The 21942-nt window shown below is 40.3% G+C and overlaps 1 protein-coding gene across 1 annotated transcript; it reads right to left on the minus strand.

Moving 5' to 3' along the window:
- Positions 1–583: 583 nt before the first annotated feature.
- LOC124257357 (smoothened homolog) lies at positions 584–21684 on the minus strand. The gene is made up of 12 exons (XM_046691401.1): positions 20202–21684; positions 13811–14023; positions 13158–13336; positions 11563–11782; positions 10826–10949; positions 9504–9512; positions 9307–9390; positions 8662–8770; positions 7339–7527; positions 6122–6258; positions 5804–5941; positions 584–4804 (listed from the first exon to the last, which is right to left on the minus strand). The coding sequence occupies exons 1-12, from the start codon at positions 20691–20693 to the stop codon at positions 4179–4181; spliced, it is 2520 nt and encodes an 839-aa protein (XP_046547357.1). The 5' UTR covers positions 20694–21684; the 3' UTR covers positions 584–4178.
- Between the last annotated feature and the right edge of the window lie 258 nt (positions 21685–21942).

Consider the following 21942-nt stretch of genomic DNA (forward strand, 5'->3'; position numbering starts at 1 on the left):
TCCTCACCACCAGCTGTATTAAAGATACACCACATGACTGAGTTTATGATAGGTGCCCCTTACAATTGTTGAGGTCTCTATTAGCACCCAAATGTGTTGCATCTTTCCACTGCTCCTGGGTTTCCGTCTGGGTTGGGGTGGTTGAGTAGCCTTGTGCTTAAACCATTCACTTGTGACCTCAACGGTTGGTGTTTAATGCATTGGAATTTCTGGTATTTCCATCACAGCCCCAGTGATTTGGTTGACACATGTCATCACATCACAGTTCCAGGGACTTGGGTGACACATGTCATCACATCACGGTTCCAGGGACTTGGGTGACCCATGTCATCACATCACCGTTCCATAGAACACTGCCCATGATGTCAATCACTGGATCGTCTGTTTCAGACTTGATTATTTACAGCCATCATATGGATGGAATATTGCTGATTGCAATGTTCAACAACAAACAAACTAAAAGCAGCCTCAAATCCCACTCCACACTTACTCAAGTTTTCATGATCTTTGTACATAGTGTGAACCTTCCTGAAGAGACCTTCACACGGAGGTAGAACCCAGTCCACAGTAACAACACAACAGGTATATTCTGTAGGTCTTTATCTTCACTTTTATATCAGATCTTTGGATAAATGTATCTAGTAAATATACTGGAAGTAAAGGTATAAAACTCTAAACATTATTATGACGGCTAGCATCTAGAGATGCTTGTGTAAACAGCAGTATGTACAAACGCTACAAGAAACAGGACACAACATCACTTGACAACTGGGCACATGAGTGCTTGGTGTAATGATACAAGGCACTGTGTGCGATACCAACCAACAACCATGGAGTGGTATGAGACATTTGATAATATACATGATTTGTCATATGACATCACAAGGCATATTTTAAATCTACATGTGATTCAATATCACAAGGCACAATCAATGATATAAATGATGCGATATGACATCAAAAGTCACATTTAAAGATACATATTTGACATGATATGAAATCACAAGGCAGATATGAAGATGTGCTTGATGTGTGATATGAAATTGCAAGACACATTTGATGATATAGATGACATGAAATGACAAGGCAATTTGATGATATATATGACAGGATCGGAAATCACAAGGAACATCTGATGATATAGAGGATGTGATGTAACAAGGGATTGTTAATGACACAGGATTTTCTATCGTCTACTGCTCTGCCTTCTGTGGTGTGACAAAATGGGGTACCAGCCACTTTCCAGGCTGTTTGTGTCGTATCATCTCACTCAAAGGTTCTGTTCAAATGGATATCAAATTGTGGCTTCTGCCTATTTTGTATCATCCTCAAAAGAATCCATGGTGGATAAGTCCTGGGTGCATATCACAACAGAATGGAGATATGGTCCTCGAGGATGCCGTCCGGCTGATGTCCGTACATACAAATCATGTACATATCCCAATTACTGGTATCAAGGTATATCTGAAATAATCTGATTTATGGTAACTCAGCTGCAATCAATGTCTAATGCATGATAAGAAACAATGGCCTGTGATATGACATCACAAACAAAATACAACATCACAAGACAGAAGAAATGACATCACAATATCTGCTTTATGATAATACCTTACCATTATTAATATTATGCAGTGTGAACAACCTTTGTTTCTGTAAGATGGTTCTGTCACATTCAACAATGAAAACTGATTGTGATCAAAAGTCGAGTTAAATATTCAATAAAATTTTTTTGAATAATTGTCCACAGTAATTGAATCTATATGAGGATGGTGCCTTCGGTAAAATACATGAGTTCCAGAAAGCTGAAAAAGGGAACATTCCTGAAACCAACTATTCCAGTGGGTAAAACAATCTGATCTTCATGATAAATTTGTGTATGTGGTATGCCATACATGAGGAATACGGAACATGTCCCCAGTGCCTCATGCTTGTCCTACATAGCAACTAAACTGTGGAGAGGCCACAACCTTGGCTAGTGGGACATCCTACACTACAGAATACCATGTGTGTTAGTAGAGGAGGCAGCACTATACACATTCAGGGCTTGAACAGAGCATAAACAGCGTAAGTCTATGGATAAATTACAACCCGCTCATATCAAATAACTGAAATAACAGTGACCAAGGATTCTGAGAAGGGGTGCACACTACCTGAGAAGTGAACAAAAACATTACAGACAGGCACAGGTTGACACCTCACCCTCTGCCCCACCAGTGAATAGCTGACTATGCAGCCCATTCCACAAAGCAGTGCTTTCACTACAGTTGCTATAACGAACAGGCTGGTCAAGAAAACAACACTTTCCTCAACACAATCTCTTCATACGTACAAAAATAATATTTTTCTACATTAGTTTGAAGTTTTTTGGACAACAGAGAAGATATGAATTTACATTCACATGTAAAACAGTGGGTGAGTTATGGAAAAATAATTAGTTATATTTTTTGCCCTAAGGTAGACTTTGTCAGTGCTGACACTACCAGACTGATTTACTCAGTATAGATATGCCACTTGTATTATGAAGGCAAACAAGAGACAGTATTCCGTTGGATTTCTCTGAAAAAATATTGTTTTATGTGTAATGCTGTATGGCAACCTGGAGTAGCCCAACACAAATATGTACAACAGGTATGGGCATATTTCTTTGGTGCTCTGAAACTGTAGAAGTGATGTGACTGCTGGATATTACTGAAGGTAAATGGAATCAGGTGAAACATGATGTGACTGCTATAACAGAAAATTACAAAGGACACTTGTGTTTAACAATGTTTACATGATAAAAAATGAGACGTTAAAATTTCCAAAATGAATACAAGGGCGTTTGCTCTACTGATGAAGACTATCTTAGTTGCCATTCATCCAGATGTATACTCATGTTAATTGATGGCCACTCTCTTTTTAGCCAGTGGAAAGATAGAGCAACTGTAGCCAAAAGGGAGAAAACATATTTATAACTTCTAGTTAATCCTATTTGCTCCTCAATGCTCCCTTCCTGGATTAGAAAAAAGAGTGCAACAACACCCAAAATAAGTAAATTTTTCTGTCCCTTGCCCAACAACAGCATTTTAAGGGGAAAAGTTTAAACTCTTCTTTTCAGAAATGAACACCTTTACTTATAAACAGTAATTCTACTTTCCTTCAAACACACGTTTTGCACCGACCATAAAGGTTTTCAAATTTAAAATATAATATGAAAACAAAAATAGATTTTACTTCAAATTTTACAAAAAAAGTGTGGCATCAACTGGCAATCCGTGAAAGCGTATGTACACATCCATATAAACACTGAATGAATATGTGACTTACCTTGGCGATGTGTTTCACAAAGTGATCATCTTAATGATTGTAAAAATCATACTTTAACACTGACTTACAACAGTCTTAGCACTAAGCACTAACTCTGGTACTACAAACATAGACTTAAGGCAATCTTAGTGCTGAGAAGAACGTAACTCTTGTACTTTTATCATAGATTTACAACAGTAGTAGTACAATGGCACCAAGGTTTATGTTAAAACTAACAGCACCATCTTCACATCCAGAACACCTCACTCCCAGCAGGGAACACAAAGCACAGTACATGTGTCCATGGAATGAAGCCAACCCATCCATGTTGGGATATAAAGTTGTAAATCCACGTAAAATAATCTGGTACTATAAACATCTGGTAGCACTGTGGATGCATCTTCTCTGCTGACTCCTGTTCTACCCTGTTAGTCTGTCACTCATGACAAGTTTTGAATGTAAGCCTAAACCATCTATGCAGATATTACAGCATGTAGATAGTTATATCATTCACAAAATACCTCAAAGTTGTTTAATTTGTTATATGCTTATCACATGGGACTGTAGAAACTAACATCTAATAGTACTGGCATGGTCTTCTTTCACAGTTTCATGGGACTGAGTGGAAGCACAGTATCAATTCATACTCTTCTCACAGCTGTTTGTCATCGAGTCTTAAGACATGCACATTGTACAGTATATCCCCCTCCTTTGTGACATAGACTAGTAGACTGCTTGCATCCATACCACAAAGCAATGTTAGTGCTAATGTGATCGTAACTCCCATACTTTCTCATAGACTACAATAGTCTTAGCACTTAAATCACTTTGTGGAAAGGGCCCTGGAGTAATGATGTATCAGACTCTCAGAATTCAGTGGGACTTTCTGACTAAGCTGACTGAGACCCATCCTCGGACTCCAGTGTTATAATTGTTTCTATGGGTTTTGACTGTCCAGGTCGGGGCCGACTAGCTTGGAAGTTTGACTCAGACATTTCCACAGTGACTTCGGATCGGCGACTTCTTCTTGACCTCTTGACTGCAGCAAACTCCTGCACACTTGGTCTGCCTCTGGGTTGTAACAAGCCACTGGCTGTGAACAGAGAGAAGTTTGTATGTGGCTTTGCCGGCTGTGACCCTGCCCTGGTGGATGGTATCTGACTCAGATCAACAGTGTCAATATCACCATGATGAGACATAGGCACTGATGCTATAGAAATGGCCTCCATGCTGTTCCTCTCAATGGACACACGCACACTATGAGCAGAGGCTCTGCTGATCACGGATGTGTCACTGCCTCGACGGAGCCCTCGCCGACCACCCACGGCATGGAGGGCATTTAAAACAGGGGCTATGATTGGCTGAATCTTGTGTGCTCTTCGCCTTTTCTTTTTCTTCTTCTTCCTCTTTTTCTTTTCGGCCTTGGTATCAGGATCTATGGGCAGCTGGGGTTGTCCAATAGCTTGTCCAAGCTGGGAATCCTGGGACATTCTTCTTGAGGTCACGGAGCCAATATCTGGTGAGACAAAAGTAACACTGAAACGTTGTGAGAGAAATTAAAAAGAAGTTTAATCCATAAAATATCTTGGACATCACTGTACTACTTCTAAATGCCACTGAAAGACATCAAAAGTAGCACTGTTAGACAATACATTCTTGTACTGATGATCTTCACAAAAAGTGACCAAACATCCACCCTCCACCAATCTGAGTAAGAGTGTCGGGCCTGACAACCAGCTTCCACCCGCATGAGTCTACCCCACATCACTTTGTCACCCACCTAAGTTGCAGTATCTGCCCTCACACCCCACCTTCACCCATCAGGATCTGAATCCCAATCCACAAAACATTCACAACATTACGACCAATCGTATATAGTAACTGTATGCTTTATCATAGACTTTCGAGTGGAAAAGCTATGAAGATTTTGTGGATCGAGTCCCTGGGTTCTGATTGATCTTCAGCAAGTCATGATTATGGTAAGAGGCGACTAATGGGATCAAGTGGTCGGATGCTATGATTTGACTGATTGTATATGTCATTGTATATGTCATTGTATATGTCATTGTATAGATCATTGTATAGACCATTGTATAGATCATTGTATAGATCATTGTATAGATCATTGTATATGTCATTGTATAGATCATTGTATAGATCATTGTATATATCATTGTATAGATCATTGTATAGATCATTGTATATGTCATTGTATAGATCATTGTATAGATCATTGTATGTCATTGTATAGATCATTGTATAGATCATTGTATATGTCATTGTATAGATCATTGTATAGATCATTGTATATGTCATTGTATAGATCATTGTATAGATCATTGTATAGATCATTGTATATGTCATTGTATAGATCATTGTATAGATCATTGTATATGTCATTGTATAGATCATTGTATAGATCATTGTCTGGTCCAGACTCTCATGTACAGACCAATGTCACCCAGTAGGAGTATTGCTGCATGCGGCATTAAACAGGCATCAACTCTGTACCGACCTGAGTCAGAGTATCTGCGAAGAGTCCCAGCTACAGGCTGAATGAGACCACCTCGTCGTCGTACCAGCTTGGGCATGGCAGCAGCAAAGTTGGATGACATGTCATGGGAACTCACACTGTTGAGATCAAACTTCATCCCTGAAAACAAAGGACAACAGAACATGCATGTGTGCAATTTAGATGGTTAATAACAAGCTGCGCCTGAACAAAAAATTATTCTGATAGCTCCCAAGTGTTTCTAAGAGTTCAACATCATGGTACAACATCATAAATAACAGATATTCCTGTTGGTACAGCATATATATTCCGGCAACGTACCTAGCGGGTCGTCATGTGTACTATGGAAGCTGATTGACATGCGTCCATTGTTGATGTTCTTTCTCTTCTCAAAGGCCTGGGCAATCATCTTGTGCTTCTTCAGTTTCACTGGCTTGTTGGATGGCTTGCGGAACACCCTGGAAATGTATAGGTCATTCTAGTAATCTACCTTTTGTTTTAATATAGATACTCATATACACTCCTAAACATAGGCCAGGTGCTTGGAAATAGCTTACCTGGTAAACTGTAAAATGTGAATGAAGTGTGGATCAGAGAAACGTTTGTTTTTTATACACACCTACACAAGAGAGAGCGAATTTTGTACCACATCAACAATTTATACATCTACTTGTTCCAGACAATGACATGAACAGCTGTAGAGGGGCATACAAGGAACATACTACCGGTAAAAGGAATGTCATAATCAAATTGTCAAATGCACTCAAAACCTCTTAATGTACTTGTGGCATATGTTATATCAGTATCACTCAGGCTACATGTGGTTTTATGCGTTCCATATTTGGTTTTATAGCAGAAGCGGCAAGTGGTCACAAACAAAATACAAAAATACCCCCAAGTGCTGCTGCTACAATGTATTTGTCTTGCCCACATCTATAAATCTGTCATTGTAAAATAATGGAAACAAATAGAATATTGATTGACAACAACTATTTGAGCTGACATTGACTTGTGCTGTGTCACATGACTTTCACTGACTCATTAACATCACATCATTTTGTTTTTATTGGGGAGCATGAGATTTGTTGTCTGACTCAGAACTCACATGCTGCTTGCTTTCTTTGTGGTGTGGTATGAGGGATGTATTGTCACACTCAGAAATTTATTTCCCACAAAGATGGAATGTATAGCAGTAAGTGAGTTTAGTTTTACGCCGCACTCAGCAATATTCCAGCTATATGGCGGCGGTCTTAAATAATCGAGTTTGGACCAGACAATCCAGTTATCAACAGCATGAGCATCGATCAGCGCAATTGGGAACCGATGACATGTGTCAACCAAGCCAGCAAGTCTGACCACCCGATCCCGTTAGTCACCTCTTACGACAAGCCTGGGTTACTAAAGATCAATATTCTAACCTGGACCTTCACGGGTAGGAATGTATAGTATCTTATGAAGGTGAAGTAAACCAGTTAGATCTCAACATTCTGACTCTGAGGTAAGATAAAGAATGTTAAAGAGAAATTGTCTATACTCACTTCCTGAGGAACCTCTCCCAGGCGTTGAAGGAGGCCTTGTTCCAGGACCAAGAGCTCATGGCGATGCCTGCCCCGAAGAAGGCGAAGATGTGGATTTCTAATGCCACCACACTTGGTTTGTAAGCTACCTCACACATCCTGCCGGTGGTGTTCGTCACTGTACGGGTTATTGTCACGTTGGCCTCACAGCTGAAACACACATCTCAATCTCAGAACACAAGGTGTATGTCATAGGTTCTAGCCTATAGAGACATGCCATGAATATCAGTACACAGGGTATTGGGTAAATTCTGGTCCACAGACATACAGAGGTGCACTCCTTTAGAAGAATACTTCCACATACTTGTTTATAAATAGATTTTGCAGCCAGTTGGTTATACTGTGTACAGGGCTCCAGATAATTTTTGAACACCAGGAGTCACTGTGAGTATAATGGAAGGAGTATCAGTAATCTTTAAACACTTGTTCTTGAAACAGGTCAATAAACAATAAAACAATACTTTTCAGATAAATATCTGTAAATGATTCTAAGACCGTAACCATCCGACAAAAATATGTGAACACTACCAAACATAAAGTGCTTCACTGATTACCTGCATGTATCGGACACAGGTTTTCTTGTGACTACAAAATGCACCGCTCCATTTCCTGTGTCCATGATTGACTTGACCTAACATTCTAGCAATATTTAAAACTATTCTTGTCCCAATACTCGAACACAGATTCACAACACTAGTTTTAACATCCTGTTATGTATATGACTTAGACATCAGATTCCGCATGCTACACTTCACAACCTCCGAGTATTATTATACAGATATATCTTCCCTCTTCTGTTCTAATCACGCCATAGAATCAGCGGCAAAAGATACAACTTTCTGCATTGTGAAAGAATAGCATTCACATCCACATCTTATGTTTGTACTGGATACAGCTTCTAGGAGAGATGAGTACATACACAGTAACAGAAGACATGGAAAACAATTACCCATAAATTTGTCCATTAATCATTAAGAAAATGTTGCGGTCTCATTATATGAATTAGTTGCAGGCTGTTTACAAGTCAACTAGACTAGAACACTTCAAACATGGCTACCAGCTCCCTCTTTTGAAGTGACATTTACTGAACATTTGAAACGCACCACACTAAAATGCACCGAAGATGCTCAGATATCATGGGTACATTTCAGTCTGACGGGCATATTTCCAATTATATGTGGTGCGTTTCTAATGTTTGTTCAGTATACTTTCAATCTACATGTGATCCTTTAAACATGTCCACAGCTACATGAGCCAGATGAGAGTAAACAGGGAGCCACTTACTACATGTAGTCCCTGAAGCTATCTCTCCACTTGTTTTCATTGGCAAATGTGTAGACATGGACGGAGAATGTGATCAACACAAACACAAACGCAAGTGTTGCAAATATACCTGAAAACGAAACGCAATACATGATTTGAAACAACTTTATAACAATTTAATATTATGTCGCTTTTAGCAATATTCCAGCAATATCATGCACATTTCTAGTGTCCCCCACCATGATATTGCTGGAATATTGCTAAAAGCAGTGTAAAAACCAAACCACACACTCACTCACTTCAGTGTAAAGTGTTTCATCTCAGCATCTCCACACCCTAGCACCATCAATACATAGTGTCCTGATATTCAAATCATCTTAAGAAATATCACGTTTATATTGTTATGTGACATCATTTTCTCAACACTTCTAAGAGATTATATCTTGACCACAGACAAAAGTAAATGTCCTCCTCTCATTGCTTCAGTAACTGTGAGTGGCAGTAGTGGCAGTGTATCAAAATTCAGCTGAGATTTATTTAACTTAGGATAAGGCAAGCATATAACAAAAGGCATGTAACATGTAACTTGTATCTGTATGCTCCAATACTCTCAACATGCTAGATTTTGTTTCTGCAATAGTGGTGAACATCATGCACAGTTATTACCTAAACGGAGAATTGTCTCCCTGATTTTGGACGTAGCTTTTTCACTGATGAAAGTTGGCGCATTCTTCCTGATCTTGATCAGCGCATATGTCAAGGGAGACCACTCTGAAATAAGACCTGAAAATACCAAACAGCTGATTAAACTGGTTATCTCCAGTCGACACATATGTCAAGGGAGACCACTCTGTTGATCAGCGTAATAAGACCTGAAAATACCAAACAGTAGCTGATTAAACTGGTTATCTCCAGTCGACACAAATGTCAAGGGAGACCACTCTGTTGAGGACTGGCTTCAAAACAATTTGAAGTAAAATAGATCATTGATAGTCTGTAAGTGACAGTGTTGCAAGGTCTCTGTACAGATGATAGCATCTATGTTATCATTTTCTGGACAAGAAAAACAGCATCTGTACCAAAACATCACATTAAACTGACAGAGTAACCAAAGGTGAATTCATTCTCACTACAGCTTCTAAAATGACACACAAGGATATTGTCTGTGTATGGTCCATGGTACTTTTAGGATTTGATTGCCTCAGTGAAAAGTTAACAGGAAGTTAAACAAAGTACTACTAATCTTTTGGTACATGTTACTTTCATGGCTTGGTGAGCAGTTCTAAGATGGACACTGGTCAAGTGCACAGGCCCCCACTGCGGGTCAGAAAATCGATAAACTAGGCACCGGTTTAGTATCAACACCCCTTACTATATAATATATAAAGGTTCATCACAGAAATACGGTGACATGATCGAAAACCGGACAATTACGCACACGTCAATGACTATATATCGTATTTTAAAGGTCTCACAAGTATCAAAAGCTTTTGTCCATATCTCCGATGTATGTAGGAGGCATATACATCGCTTTCCGTGGGGATGCATTTGATGGGTTTTATTAAATGCGCCAAAGACCCGAGTTGCTGTGCCGAAGTGTACAAAACTAGGTGCGTCAAGCGCCAATCAAATTGGTAAATAAAATGACAACAAATGCACGTCGCGAAAATGAGAGAGGAAACTCAAAGCGTCTATCATCCAAGATGTCACTATCTGATGTTTTATCTTGGTAAGAATAATTTTAAAAGCGAGTACAAATATTTTTTAAAGAAACACATTCATTCAGTGTAATGTGTTAGCCAATCAGATCGCCGGAGGTAGTGAAGTCAAGCTGGCTGAGAAGCTAGTTTTGTATACTTCGGCACAGCAACTTCGGTCTTTGGCGATTTAATAAAACCCATCAAATGAATCCCCACGGAAAGCGCATGTATATGCCTCCTACATACAACGGAGATATGGACAAAAGCTTTTGATACTTGTGAGACCTTTAAAATACGATATATTCATTGACATGTACGTAATTGTCCGGTTTTCGATCATGTCGCCGTATTTCTGTGATGAACCTTTATATATTATATAGTAGGGGGTGTTGATACTAAACTGGGGCCTAGTTTATCGATTTTCTGACCCGCAGTGGGGGCCTGTGGTCAAGTGTTATGTCTGGAGACAGGATGGCTTTACTTACCTCTGACCAGGAAGACGAGTCCACATACAAGGACCACTGCTATAGGACCTAGGACAAATCCAGCTCGGATGCCATGCTTCATGTACCCAACAAAACAGATTCCACTTAGTGAATCTCCGTCAATCTGAAAACAGTATAGTAATATTAAGTCAGGACTCTTGTACTAAGCGAGAATATTTCAGCCATATTGTGATTTGAAAATCATAATAACATTTTCAAATAAAAATCTGTTTTGAAAGGACATTAGCAATACCTCACATACCCATTTATATCATTAAATGGAATCAACACTTCAGCTTTGAAAGTCTGAGAACATTTAAAAGGTTTTGATGCTGTTACTGAGCAATACAATTTTATAACTGGCTATTGAACAACAACAGTTAGGTGACCAGAATTTACACCATCCTTTTAACTGCTAGGGATCCGTGACATTTTCAGCTGGTATAATTAACAAAACTCTCACAATGGCTCACTACACAACTATTTACAACTATGGTTTGATGCTGCCATCTACACAACTAGTTACAACAATGATTTAATAATGCTAGCTACACAACTATTTAAAATTATGGTTTGAGACTGCCATCTACACAACTAGTTACAACAATGATTTAATAATGCTAGCTACACAACTATTTAAAATTATGGTTTGAGACTGCCATTTACACAACTAGTTAAAACAACAACGATTTAATACTGCTGTCAATACAACTATAGTCACAGGAATGGTATGATACCTCTGAGATTGCCAGACAGACTATTGACAAAACGAGTGGCAGGAACCAGCTGACGAGATGGAAGTAAGCGGTCTTGCTACTCAGATTGTCTCTGGGTGTACCCAGAGCCTTGAAGGTGATGTGCCAGGCATAGGCCAGCATGACAAACCAGGTGACACCAGCCATCATGGAGTAGTAGACCAACAGGAACACCACAGTGCAGGACGCCGACTCACCAGACCTGGAACAAGGGAAACACTGGGGATCAAATTGATTTCAGCAGTATTTTATATATGATAGGACACTTGATGAGGGCCTCACGTCATAAAGAGAGCTTAGCACTGTTGTAAGCTTAATGAGTTACAGTGATCTTCATAAGCACTATGATTGCTTTGTGGAACTGGCTCCTGTGTATTGAGTTATAGTTAGACGCTGTTAGTCAAGGAAACTCACCTTCTGTGAATTTGTCGATGGAAATTGCTATAGGTCCATACACCAGGATATTGTTAATTTAAAACTTGGCACTTCTGCTGGGAATGGTACATTTCAAATTAACATGGTCTTACTGTGTTTAGCAGTCAACAGTAAGTGGCTATCTTCATGTTGACTGTAGAGATTGAAATTGTGCAGAGTTGTTTCCCTTAGCTTGCTGGATTTATAGGATCTTGGTTTGAATCCCACATTCTACCTGATTAGATCCTTCATATGTCAGCATCAATACTGAACAGTAGTTAAAGCTGTGTTTAACCTGGAGTTGCTGACTGCAAAGTAAACTTACCCAAGCTGTGGCTCTCCCATACGGGCTGTGCAGTCAGAGCGACACACAATGTCCTCACTAACTCTGAAGTAAACCTACCCAAGCTGTGGCTCTCCCATACGGGCTGTGCAGTCAGAGCGACACACAATGTCCTCACTAACTCTAAAGAAAACCTACCAAAGCTGTGGTTCTCCCATACGGGCTGTGCGGTCAGAGCGACACACGATGTCCTCACTAACTCTAAAGTAAACCTACCCAAGCTGTGGCTCTCCCATACAGGCTGCTGTGCGGTCAGGCGACACACGATCAGAGCAACACCATGTCCTCACCATAACTGTAAAGTGAACCTACCAAAGCTGTGGCTCTCCCATACAGGCTGTGCAGTCAGAGCGACACACAATGTCCTCACTAACACTAAAGTAAACCTACCAAAGCTGTGGCTCTCCCATACGATGGCTGTGTGTTCAGAGCAAACCTACACCAAGCTGTGGCTGTCCTCACTAACTGTAAAGTGAACCTACCAAAGCTGTGGCTCTCCCATACAGGCTGTGCAGTCAGAGCGGTCAGGCGACACCATGTCCTCACTAACTGTAAAGAACCTACAACCTACACCAAGCTGTGGCAGTCTCCCATACAGGCTGTGCAGTCAGGCTCTCCCAGGGCTGACACACGATGTCCTCACTAACTGTAAAGTGAACCTACACCAAGCTGTGGCTCTCCCATACAGGCTGTGCAGTCAGAGCGACACACGATGTCCTCACTAACACTAAAGTAAACCTACCCAAGCTGTGGCTCTCCCATACAGGCTGTGCAGTCAGAGCGACACACGATGACCTCACTAACACTAAAGTAAACCTACCCAAGCTGTGGCTCTCCCATACGGGCTGTGCGGTCAGAGCGACACACAATGTCCTCGCGAGCATTTCCAGCAAACTGGGCCAGCCATCCAATGCTCCCCACAAAGAAGCAGGCATTGATGTAGAACAGAATGAGGGCAGGGTATTTGTTGGCGTTCTTCCAGTCTATCACAAACGTCAGCTACAAATGTAAATAATCAGCATCACTTTCATAACATCAACCAGAATCTGTGGTTCACTTGGTTAACTTTAAAAACCCTATTTATTACCATATAATTCTGAGGAGTCGTCAGATTTAAAACTTGATATTTCTGCCAGGACATGCTGTTGTATCACCAGTATTATATATATTGGGAATAAAATAGTAATATTTCTTTGGGTGGCATTTAGAAGTTGTTGTAATGAACAACGGGGAAAGTTCTATGGATATACAACTTTTTATGATGTAAACGACGTTTCGGTGTAGCTTCTAACACCATTATCTTGATAACACTTGCTTGATAATTGTATTAACAGCTACACCGAAACATTGCTTACATGATAATAAAGAAGTTGTATATCCATAGAACTTTCCCCGTTGTTCAAAATTGAATTATGCAAGCTCATGACAACTGATGTGTACATCTGGGTGTGGTCGGCTGTCATCATTACTCACCACAGTGAAGAGTGTACAGATGAGGCATAGCGCCCCCCAGACTGCGACAAAGGCGTGGACCTCCTGATGCTCCTCCAGGGTGAAGAGGGGATTCTGACACTGGATGCCACACCCCTCAACTTCCTCGTACCAGCTCTCCCTCATTGACGTCTTGATCAGTGGGGGCTCACACCGACCTGTCGTGTTGAACGACGCTTTCTCATATGTCTCTGGCTGGTAACAAAATGGGGAAGGATACACATAACACAGTGACATTGTGAACAAGTTGAACAAAAGTGACATAGATGTACTCAAACTTACATCACAGAAAACACTACTGAAGTTCATGATACCAGCAAATTGAGTGTCCCATTTTGTCTACTGACAAGAAGGTGTATTTCCTAAGTTTCACAGGGCTTTGAGTTAAGCTCTACTCATGTTGAAACATCTGTAAAATATTGAACTTCTGAACATCTCCTAACCTGAGAGCATCTTTGCATTTTTCGAACAGTTCCATTCCGCAGAACACTTTAGTCAACCTAGTTGCATTGGGTTTTCACTCAGCAAACATCTGTATTTTTAATATCAAACATCTTATATAATTTAAATTTGCATCGTTATTGTGTCTCTTAATTACAAAAGAAACTGTAAAGTTTACAAAACTTAATCAAAATACAAAACATTATATTTGATTGAAAATACTCCCTTTCATTTGGTTTTATTTCCACTTATAAATCAACATTTTTGTAAAGAAACTTTACATTAAGCACCTTAATTTACAAGCTTTTCAAATTTAATATTTCACTTGTAAAACTGCTTCAGTGAGTTTGTTGTTTACCCAGCCAGGCCCGTAGTAAGCCAAGTTTTTCATGTAAGCCTGATAGGTTCGAAAGCTTTATATTTAGATAATATTGAGGGCTTGCCCAACCTTTTTAGCAACAATTATGTGTAAGCCCTGGCTTTTTTTAATAATGGTAGCTACGCCCCCGCCAGCACTGGGCAACATGAAAGTAGTCAGCCCTGCCGCACCATGCCTCGCTGCTTCGGTTTAGTCATCCTTTGCTTCAAGCAACTGGTACTGTTCTGACCCCACAGGGGCATCATTAAAGGGAATGTGTGGGAAAACAATCTTACTGTATGGGACTGGGGGAATAGACTACTGAACAACGGTTCAATAACACCAGGTTTTTCATCTCACTGGAGTTAAAATCACATGACATAACAGATGAACATTGGGCAAGAAAAATTAGAGTGGTCTTTAGTTTTCTTCAGCATAGTATGTACGTGTGTGCACAAAATGAGACAAAACAGTTCGCTCCTAAATAAAGGTGAGCTGGTAGTTTAATTGATATCAATGAATATCTGCCATTTTGGGGTTTGTAACAGTTATCACAGTTTTAAGCATTTAGGAAATAAACATACTGTGTTGGAAAATCAGAGGTATATAACGAAATTATAATAGCTCTAAATTTGATTTAAAACCGAACACATAGAGTGAGATTTAAAATATAAATTTAGAGCTGTTATAATTTTTTAATATGCCTCTAATTTTCCAACAAAGTATGTTTATCTCCTTTCTACCATAACCGAATTATTAAGATTTAGAAAAGATACATATTGTGTTGGAAAATCAGATTATATACCTCTGAATGACTATAATTAACCAATCACAATGCAGTATTTATTGAAGTCATGGTAGAATAAGCATTATTACATTTAGATCAATGTGTTTTTAACATTCAAAGTTAGAAAATAGTACAAGCCTACAATAAAACTTCTAAAAAACATTCCAATCAAATTCAGCATTTTCAATTTTCAAGTGTATTGCTTTTGAAAAATTTAATGTAGGCTTGTCCGCAGAACAAGAATTTTAAATTGTTCAGGGGTAACCAGAATACTCCAGAAATGTTTGCCATAGAAAACGTTATCAATACCTGAAAAAAATGTTATCTTTATTATGTGTGGTTAACTTGTCTGTCTCAGCTCAAGTCACAGCTGTCGATTATTCAACATTATCATATTTCAACTAATCACATTCCCTCAGCTGATAAAGACATTCAGTGATGCCAGCCTCAGGTGTTTGTGAAAACATCCTTGATGCTAGATAACCGTATCACGGAGATCCCATTACCTGTTGGACAGCACCTTCACCAAGGCATCAAGGAAGGTTTATTTGAAAAACACTTGTATGTCATTTAAAAAACGTGCAGCCTTTACTCATGTGGGAACCCCAAAGAATTTTATCAAGGCTGATTGTCAGGATTGGTTACATATAAATAATGCAGCTTATGAGAGGAATATAATTCAGAAAATAAATGTGACACATTATTTGTTATATTGAATGTGGCCATGAGAATATTCCTATGCATACATCATTTACTGCCAGAGATTTGACATGCCCCTCTATGGAAACAGAACAATAGACAGGATATGCATTTCTAGACTTTCGGGTGATTTCTGCCCCTCACACCTGACTACACAAGCTCGTTAGTTCAGGTAGATTCCCCAGGTAATGCAATACTGAACCGATGTCAACTGGGAATTTACCCTTATTGCTGAATAGCCTGAAGTTGGCCTACTGTGCAGCGTCATGTATGCACGAGTCTGACAATGTCATGTACACACACGAGTCGGACAATGTAATGTACACACATGAGTCGGACAATGTCATGTACACACACGAGTCGGACAATGTCATGTACACACACAAGTCGGACAATGTAATGTACACACACGAGTCGGACAATGTAATGTACACACACGAGTCGGACAATGTCATGTACACACACGAGTCGGACAATGTCATGTACACACACGAGTCGGACAATGTCATGTACACACACGAAGTCGGACAATGTCATGTACACACACGAGTCGGACAATGTACATGTACACACACGAGTCGGACAATGTCATGTACACACACACGAGTCGGACAATGTCATGTACACACACGAAGTCGGACAATGTCATGTACACACACAGAAGTCGGACAATGTAATGTACACACACGAGTCGGACAATGTAATGTACACACACGAAGTCGGACAATGTAATGTACACACACGAAATCGACAATGTCATGTACACACAATGTAATGTACACACGAGTCGGACAATGTCATGTACACACACGAAGTCTGACAATGTCATGGACAATGTCATGTACACACACAGGTCAGACAATGTCATGTACACACACAAGTCGGACAATGTCATGTACACACATGAGTCGGACAATGTCATGTACACACACAAGTCTGACAATGTCATGTACACACACGAGTCGGACAATGTCATGTACACACACGAGTCGGACAATGTCATGTACACACGAGTTGGACAATGTCATGTATGCACACGAGTCGGACAATGTCATGTACACTCCCAAATTTGACAATTTCATAGTATTTTCAAATGTGACACTTTTGTCGTTTCTTTCAGGTTTGACAACTCTTAGTTTTGATAAGCATTTTAACAAGCAAAAAGTCTCAGTATGTACATTTGAAGAAAATATTTTGCATTCTGCCAGCAAATAGGATAAAACATCAGGAATGGTTACCATGGAAACTTGGACAAAATTACATCACAACATATCTATTCCTAAGATATGTATTTTAAGGGATAAATACTTCTGAAAAGTGGAGGAAATGAAAGAAATGGATGAATACTAAGAATTACTGTAAATACCATAATTTCAATCATATACTTACCACCTATCTTTGTTAACTGAGTAAAGTGTTAAAACAACACAAAAAACATTTAATTTCATGATTTTGATTTTTTTATCAATTAGATTTTCATTTACATTTTCTTTCCTGCTTGCAACATTTGGAATAGTAACGAAGAAATACTGAAGCATGGATAAGTCTGTTGAGCCTTTGAATCATTTTCTTTTCAACTACTTGACCAGTGAGCACATGAACAAGCTAGGTGTGAAATCCTGCTAAGTCCATGCAATATGAAGACACAATAATGTATAGAGACCAGTCTACACTGAGATCAAGGCATTCAGTCACGTTCCCAGTGCTGTTTGATTAAGTTCTCCGGACAATAACCTACAACCTATACAGAATATCCACAATCCCCACACACCCAAACACACAGACGTGTGTAACGTTCATTCATCCCTCGCACCCCACCAATCAGAGACACACAGTAACATCTTGTTAGCAGTGACTCCTGACAGTCTGGAGAAAGCACACGGCTAATGATGGAACTTTACACTGGCTTACAGGCCACCGTTTTGTTGTAGTCATGCTTGGATGACTGACAACATTGTGGAGTTATTGCATTACCCTGGATGTAGGTCACACCATGACAATGTGGCACATGACAATGGATGTCAGTCCATTCAGGTTTATAAGCTGTAAGACATTCATGCAATAACCTGAATAACCAAAGCCTCTGTGCCTGTACCTAGGTGTAATGAAATGTTATAATGGATAGTAGTGACACTGTTGTAATGGATGGTAGTGACAGTGGTATAATGGATGGTGTAGTGACAGTGTTGTGATGGATGGTAGTGACAGTGTTATGATGGATGGTATAGTGACAGTGTTGTAATGGATGGTAGTGACAGTGTTATAATGGATGGTAGTGACAGTGTTGTAATGGATGGTAGTGACAGTGTTGTAATGGATGGTAGTGACAGTGTTGTAATGGATGTAACAGTGTTGTAATGGATGGTAGTGACAGTGTTGTAATGGATGGTAGTGACAGTGTTATAATGGATAGTAGTGACACTGTTGTTGTGGATGGATGACAGTGTAGGATGACAGTGTGTAGTGACAATGTTGTAATGGATAAATGGATGGTAGTGACAGTAGTGACAGGATGGTAGTTGTTGTGATGGATGGTAGTGACAGTGTTGTAATGGATGGTAGTGACACTGGTAGTGACAGTGTTGTAATGGATGGTAGTGACAGTGTTGGAATGGATGGTAGTGAAAGTGTTGTAATGGATGGTAGTGACAGTGTTGTAATGGATGGTAGTGACAGTGTTATAATGGATGGTAGTGACAGTGTTGTAATGGATGGTAGTGACAGTGTTGTAATGGATGGTAGTGACAGTGTTGTAATGGATGGTAGTGACAGTGTTGTAATGGATGGTAGTAGTGACAGTGTTGGAATGGATGGTGGCAGTGACAGTGTTGAAATGGATGGTAGTGACAGTGTTGTAAATGGATGGTAGTGACAGTGTTGGAATGGATGGTAATGGCAGTGTTGGAATGGTAGTGACAGTGTTGGGAATGGATGGTAGTGGCAGTGGCAGTGTTGTAATGGATGGTAGTGACAGTGTTGTAATGGATGGTAGTGACAGTGTTGTAATGGATGGTAGTGACAGTGTTGTGAATGGATGGTAGTGACAGTGTTGGAATGGATGGTAGTGACAGTGTTGGACAGTGTTGGAATGGATGGTAGTGACAGTGTTGTAATGGATGGTTGAAAGTGTTGTAATGGATGGTAGTGACAGTGTTGTAATGGATGGTAGTGACAGTGACAGTGTTGTAATGGATGGTAGTGACAGTGTTGTAATGGATGGTAGTGACAGTGTTGTAATGGATGGTAGTGACAGTGTTGTAATGGATGGTAGTGACAGTGTTGTAATGGATGGTAGTGACAGTGTTGTAATGGATGGTAGTGGCAGTGTTGTAATGGATGGTAGTGACAGTGTTGTAATGGATGGTAGTGACAGTGTTGTAATGGATGGTAGTGGCAGTGTTGTAATGGATGGTAGTGACAGTGTTGTAATGGATGGTAGTGACAGTGTTGTAATGGATGGTAGTGACAGTGTTGTAATGGATGGTGACAGTGTTGTGGATAGTGGTGTTGTAATGGATGGTAGTGACAGTGTTGTAATGGATGGTAGTGGCAGTGTTGTAATGGATGGTAGTGACAGTGTTGTAATGGATGGTAGTGGCAGTGTTATAATGGATGGTAGTGACAGTGTTGTAATGGATGGTAGTGACAGTGTTGTAATGGATGGTAGTGACAGTGTTGTAATAGATGGTAGTGATTGTGGAGGAATAGATGGTAGTAACAATCTTTGAATGGATGGTAGTGACTTTAATTATTGTGGATAATCTGGATAAGTGGAGATATTTGGGTAAGATATAACAACTTGCTATATGTCAGTGACCAAATCTTCTTTCAAAACATATTACCCTTTAATTTAAGTAGAACTGATATCTACCAGTAGATTGCAGAAGTTCGTTTTAAGACATATCGATGTCAACCAACCAATCACACGTTTCCATTTACTTAAAGATGGTCAACCCCCAGCCTATACACCAAGACACTTCCACAAACAATTCATTTCCAACAATATATCACGCACGTAAATCACTTAAACACCAGCATCGTCTAACAATAAAATATACCCCATGCTGGGACGTTCGTCGCATACCAACCTTGCAGTTCTCCCGGAAGTGGGGTTGGTGACACTGGAGAAATGACGGCCAGCTGTGGAAGGACTCCACTATTTTACAGGGCTCTCTAATCTTCTCACATAGCTCCTTGCTGGGTAGTTCCAGCTGTCCGGTGTTGTTGTCACACTTTGGGAAGTACACAGAACACAGGAAGGGCTGGACAACTGACCAACACTGGGGGACATTCTGTAGCCCGCTCCACAGAGACAGCTTCTCATCCACCTGGGCCAACGTGGAAGAATCGTTGGCAAATTCCAGCGACGTGTACTGAAAGTCCAGCGTTGTTCCTAAACATTTTTTACCTTTTATTCCAAAAGGTATGCAGTTCGTTGTGTTTATGTGACAGTCCGCGCTTTGTGACGATTTAAGCAAGTCTAAAAATATTAACATTGCTACAATGTTAAATAAAGTTGAACGTTTTGTCAAGTGTAATTGAGTATGCGCCCCGTCCATTGTGTCTGAGAGTAGTGCCATTGTTGGTGGAACTCCGTTACTAACTTCAACAATGGAAGGAGGCGTGTACCACGAGGGTGGGGGTGTGATTCACGGATTGTATTGGTGCTAACCCAATCCAGACCTCCGACATATACATCTAAACTGGCTCTTCTCACGAAATGTATTCAGAAAACCTAAAGACCCCACTTGAAAACGTAAAGATGTGTTGGAGCGGAGCAGTTTAATGGATGTTCGTCATATGATATGTAGAATGTACTTTGGGTGACGAAGGATCGCCGTAAACAAATACACGGGAGCGTTTAACATTCAGAGCCGGTCTCTAATCCATTGGGTCAATATTGGGCTGAATTAAGAAAACTCAGCAGGAAAATCAGAGTATTAACGTAAATCGTTCCACTTCTTGCTAGGTCCGTATGAATTATCCATCCACAGTTCCATAGACCATATCCTAAAGGTGTGTCAGTCCATACACTTGGATGTGTTTGTAACACTAATCCAATTTGAAGAAAACTGCAGCTCCAGCCCGACCATCTGCACGACAGGCATTGTACACCTGCATGAACTACTTGTTGAATGTAACCATGGAAATTAATACAGCCATCGGTCGTAAGTTTCAAACACTGAAGCCCCCATCCGCAAGCAGGTTACATTCACACCGAGGTGTTAACAGGCACCAGTCCAGGAATTCACCCACATCAATCCAGGTGTAATGCTCTTCACGCGCTGCGTCTCTCCATCACAGTTACCGTGCATTATCTAGCAGTACTTCTTCCTAACAGTACCTTCTGATAAACTGCAGCGACTTTAACCCGTCGATCTGCAGTCCTCTCTTCCCATGTCCACAACGTTGAAACATCAACAACAAACTTTCTCAGCCCCGCGTTCGAACATCCTCCATTTTGTATTCAGGGGAGCAGACGGATCATATTTCGCCAGTTCTTCCCCCGATGTAGGTCACCCATCCTAAATCCGTCCCTCTCTCTCAACAATGAACCAGCCCGGAGCGGAGAGAGGTGAGCGGTTGTATGGTGAGACGCTAAGGTGAATCTGTCACACCTCAACAACTTGGAGAAACACTCTATTGTCAGTCAGTCAGCGGGCTCTACTCGCCCCCGGTCCATTCAACTTGGAGTATTTGGACTATAATTGAATAACAGCATCTACACTCATATCTTTCAGCAATTTCGCAGCAACTTCGCTTGAACGTGTACTTTTCCATGGATTATGCGTCAGACATGCGGCGAGTGAAATGTCTTTTATGCTAGAC

This window comes from Haliotis rubra, unplaced genomic scaffold, assembly GCF_003918875.1.
Source record: "Haliotis rubra isolate DU_JTF1 unplaced genomic scaffold, ASM391887v1 Scf66, whole genome shotgun sequence".
Classification (NCBI taxonomy): domain Eukaryota; kingdom Metazoa; phylum Mollusca; class Gastropoda; order Lepetellida; family Haliotidae; genus Haliotis; species Haliotis rubra.

Bases quoted from the DNA above. Each gene is read 5' to 3' on its own strand.
- LOC124257357 (XM_046691401.1), bottom strand. From the start codon at position 20,693: ATGGCACTACTCTCAGACACAATGGACGGGGCGCATACTCAATTACAC. The intron at 10,950-11,562 runs GTATCATACCAT...TACTGTTTTCAG, and splicing joins TCTGTCTGGCAATCTCAGAG to ATTGACGGAGATTCACTAAG. The intron at 5,942-6,121 runs GTACGTTGCCGG...CTTTGTTTTCAG, and splicing joins TACACATGACGACCCGCTAG to GGATGAAGTTTGATCTCAAC.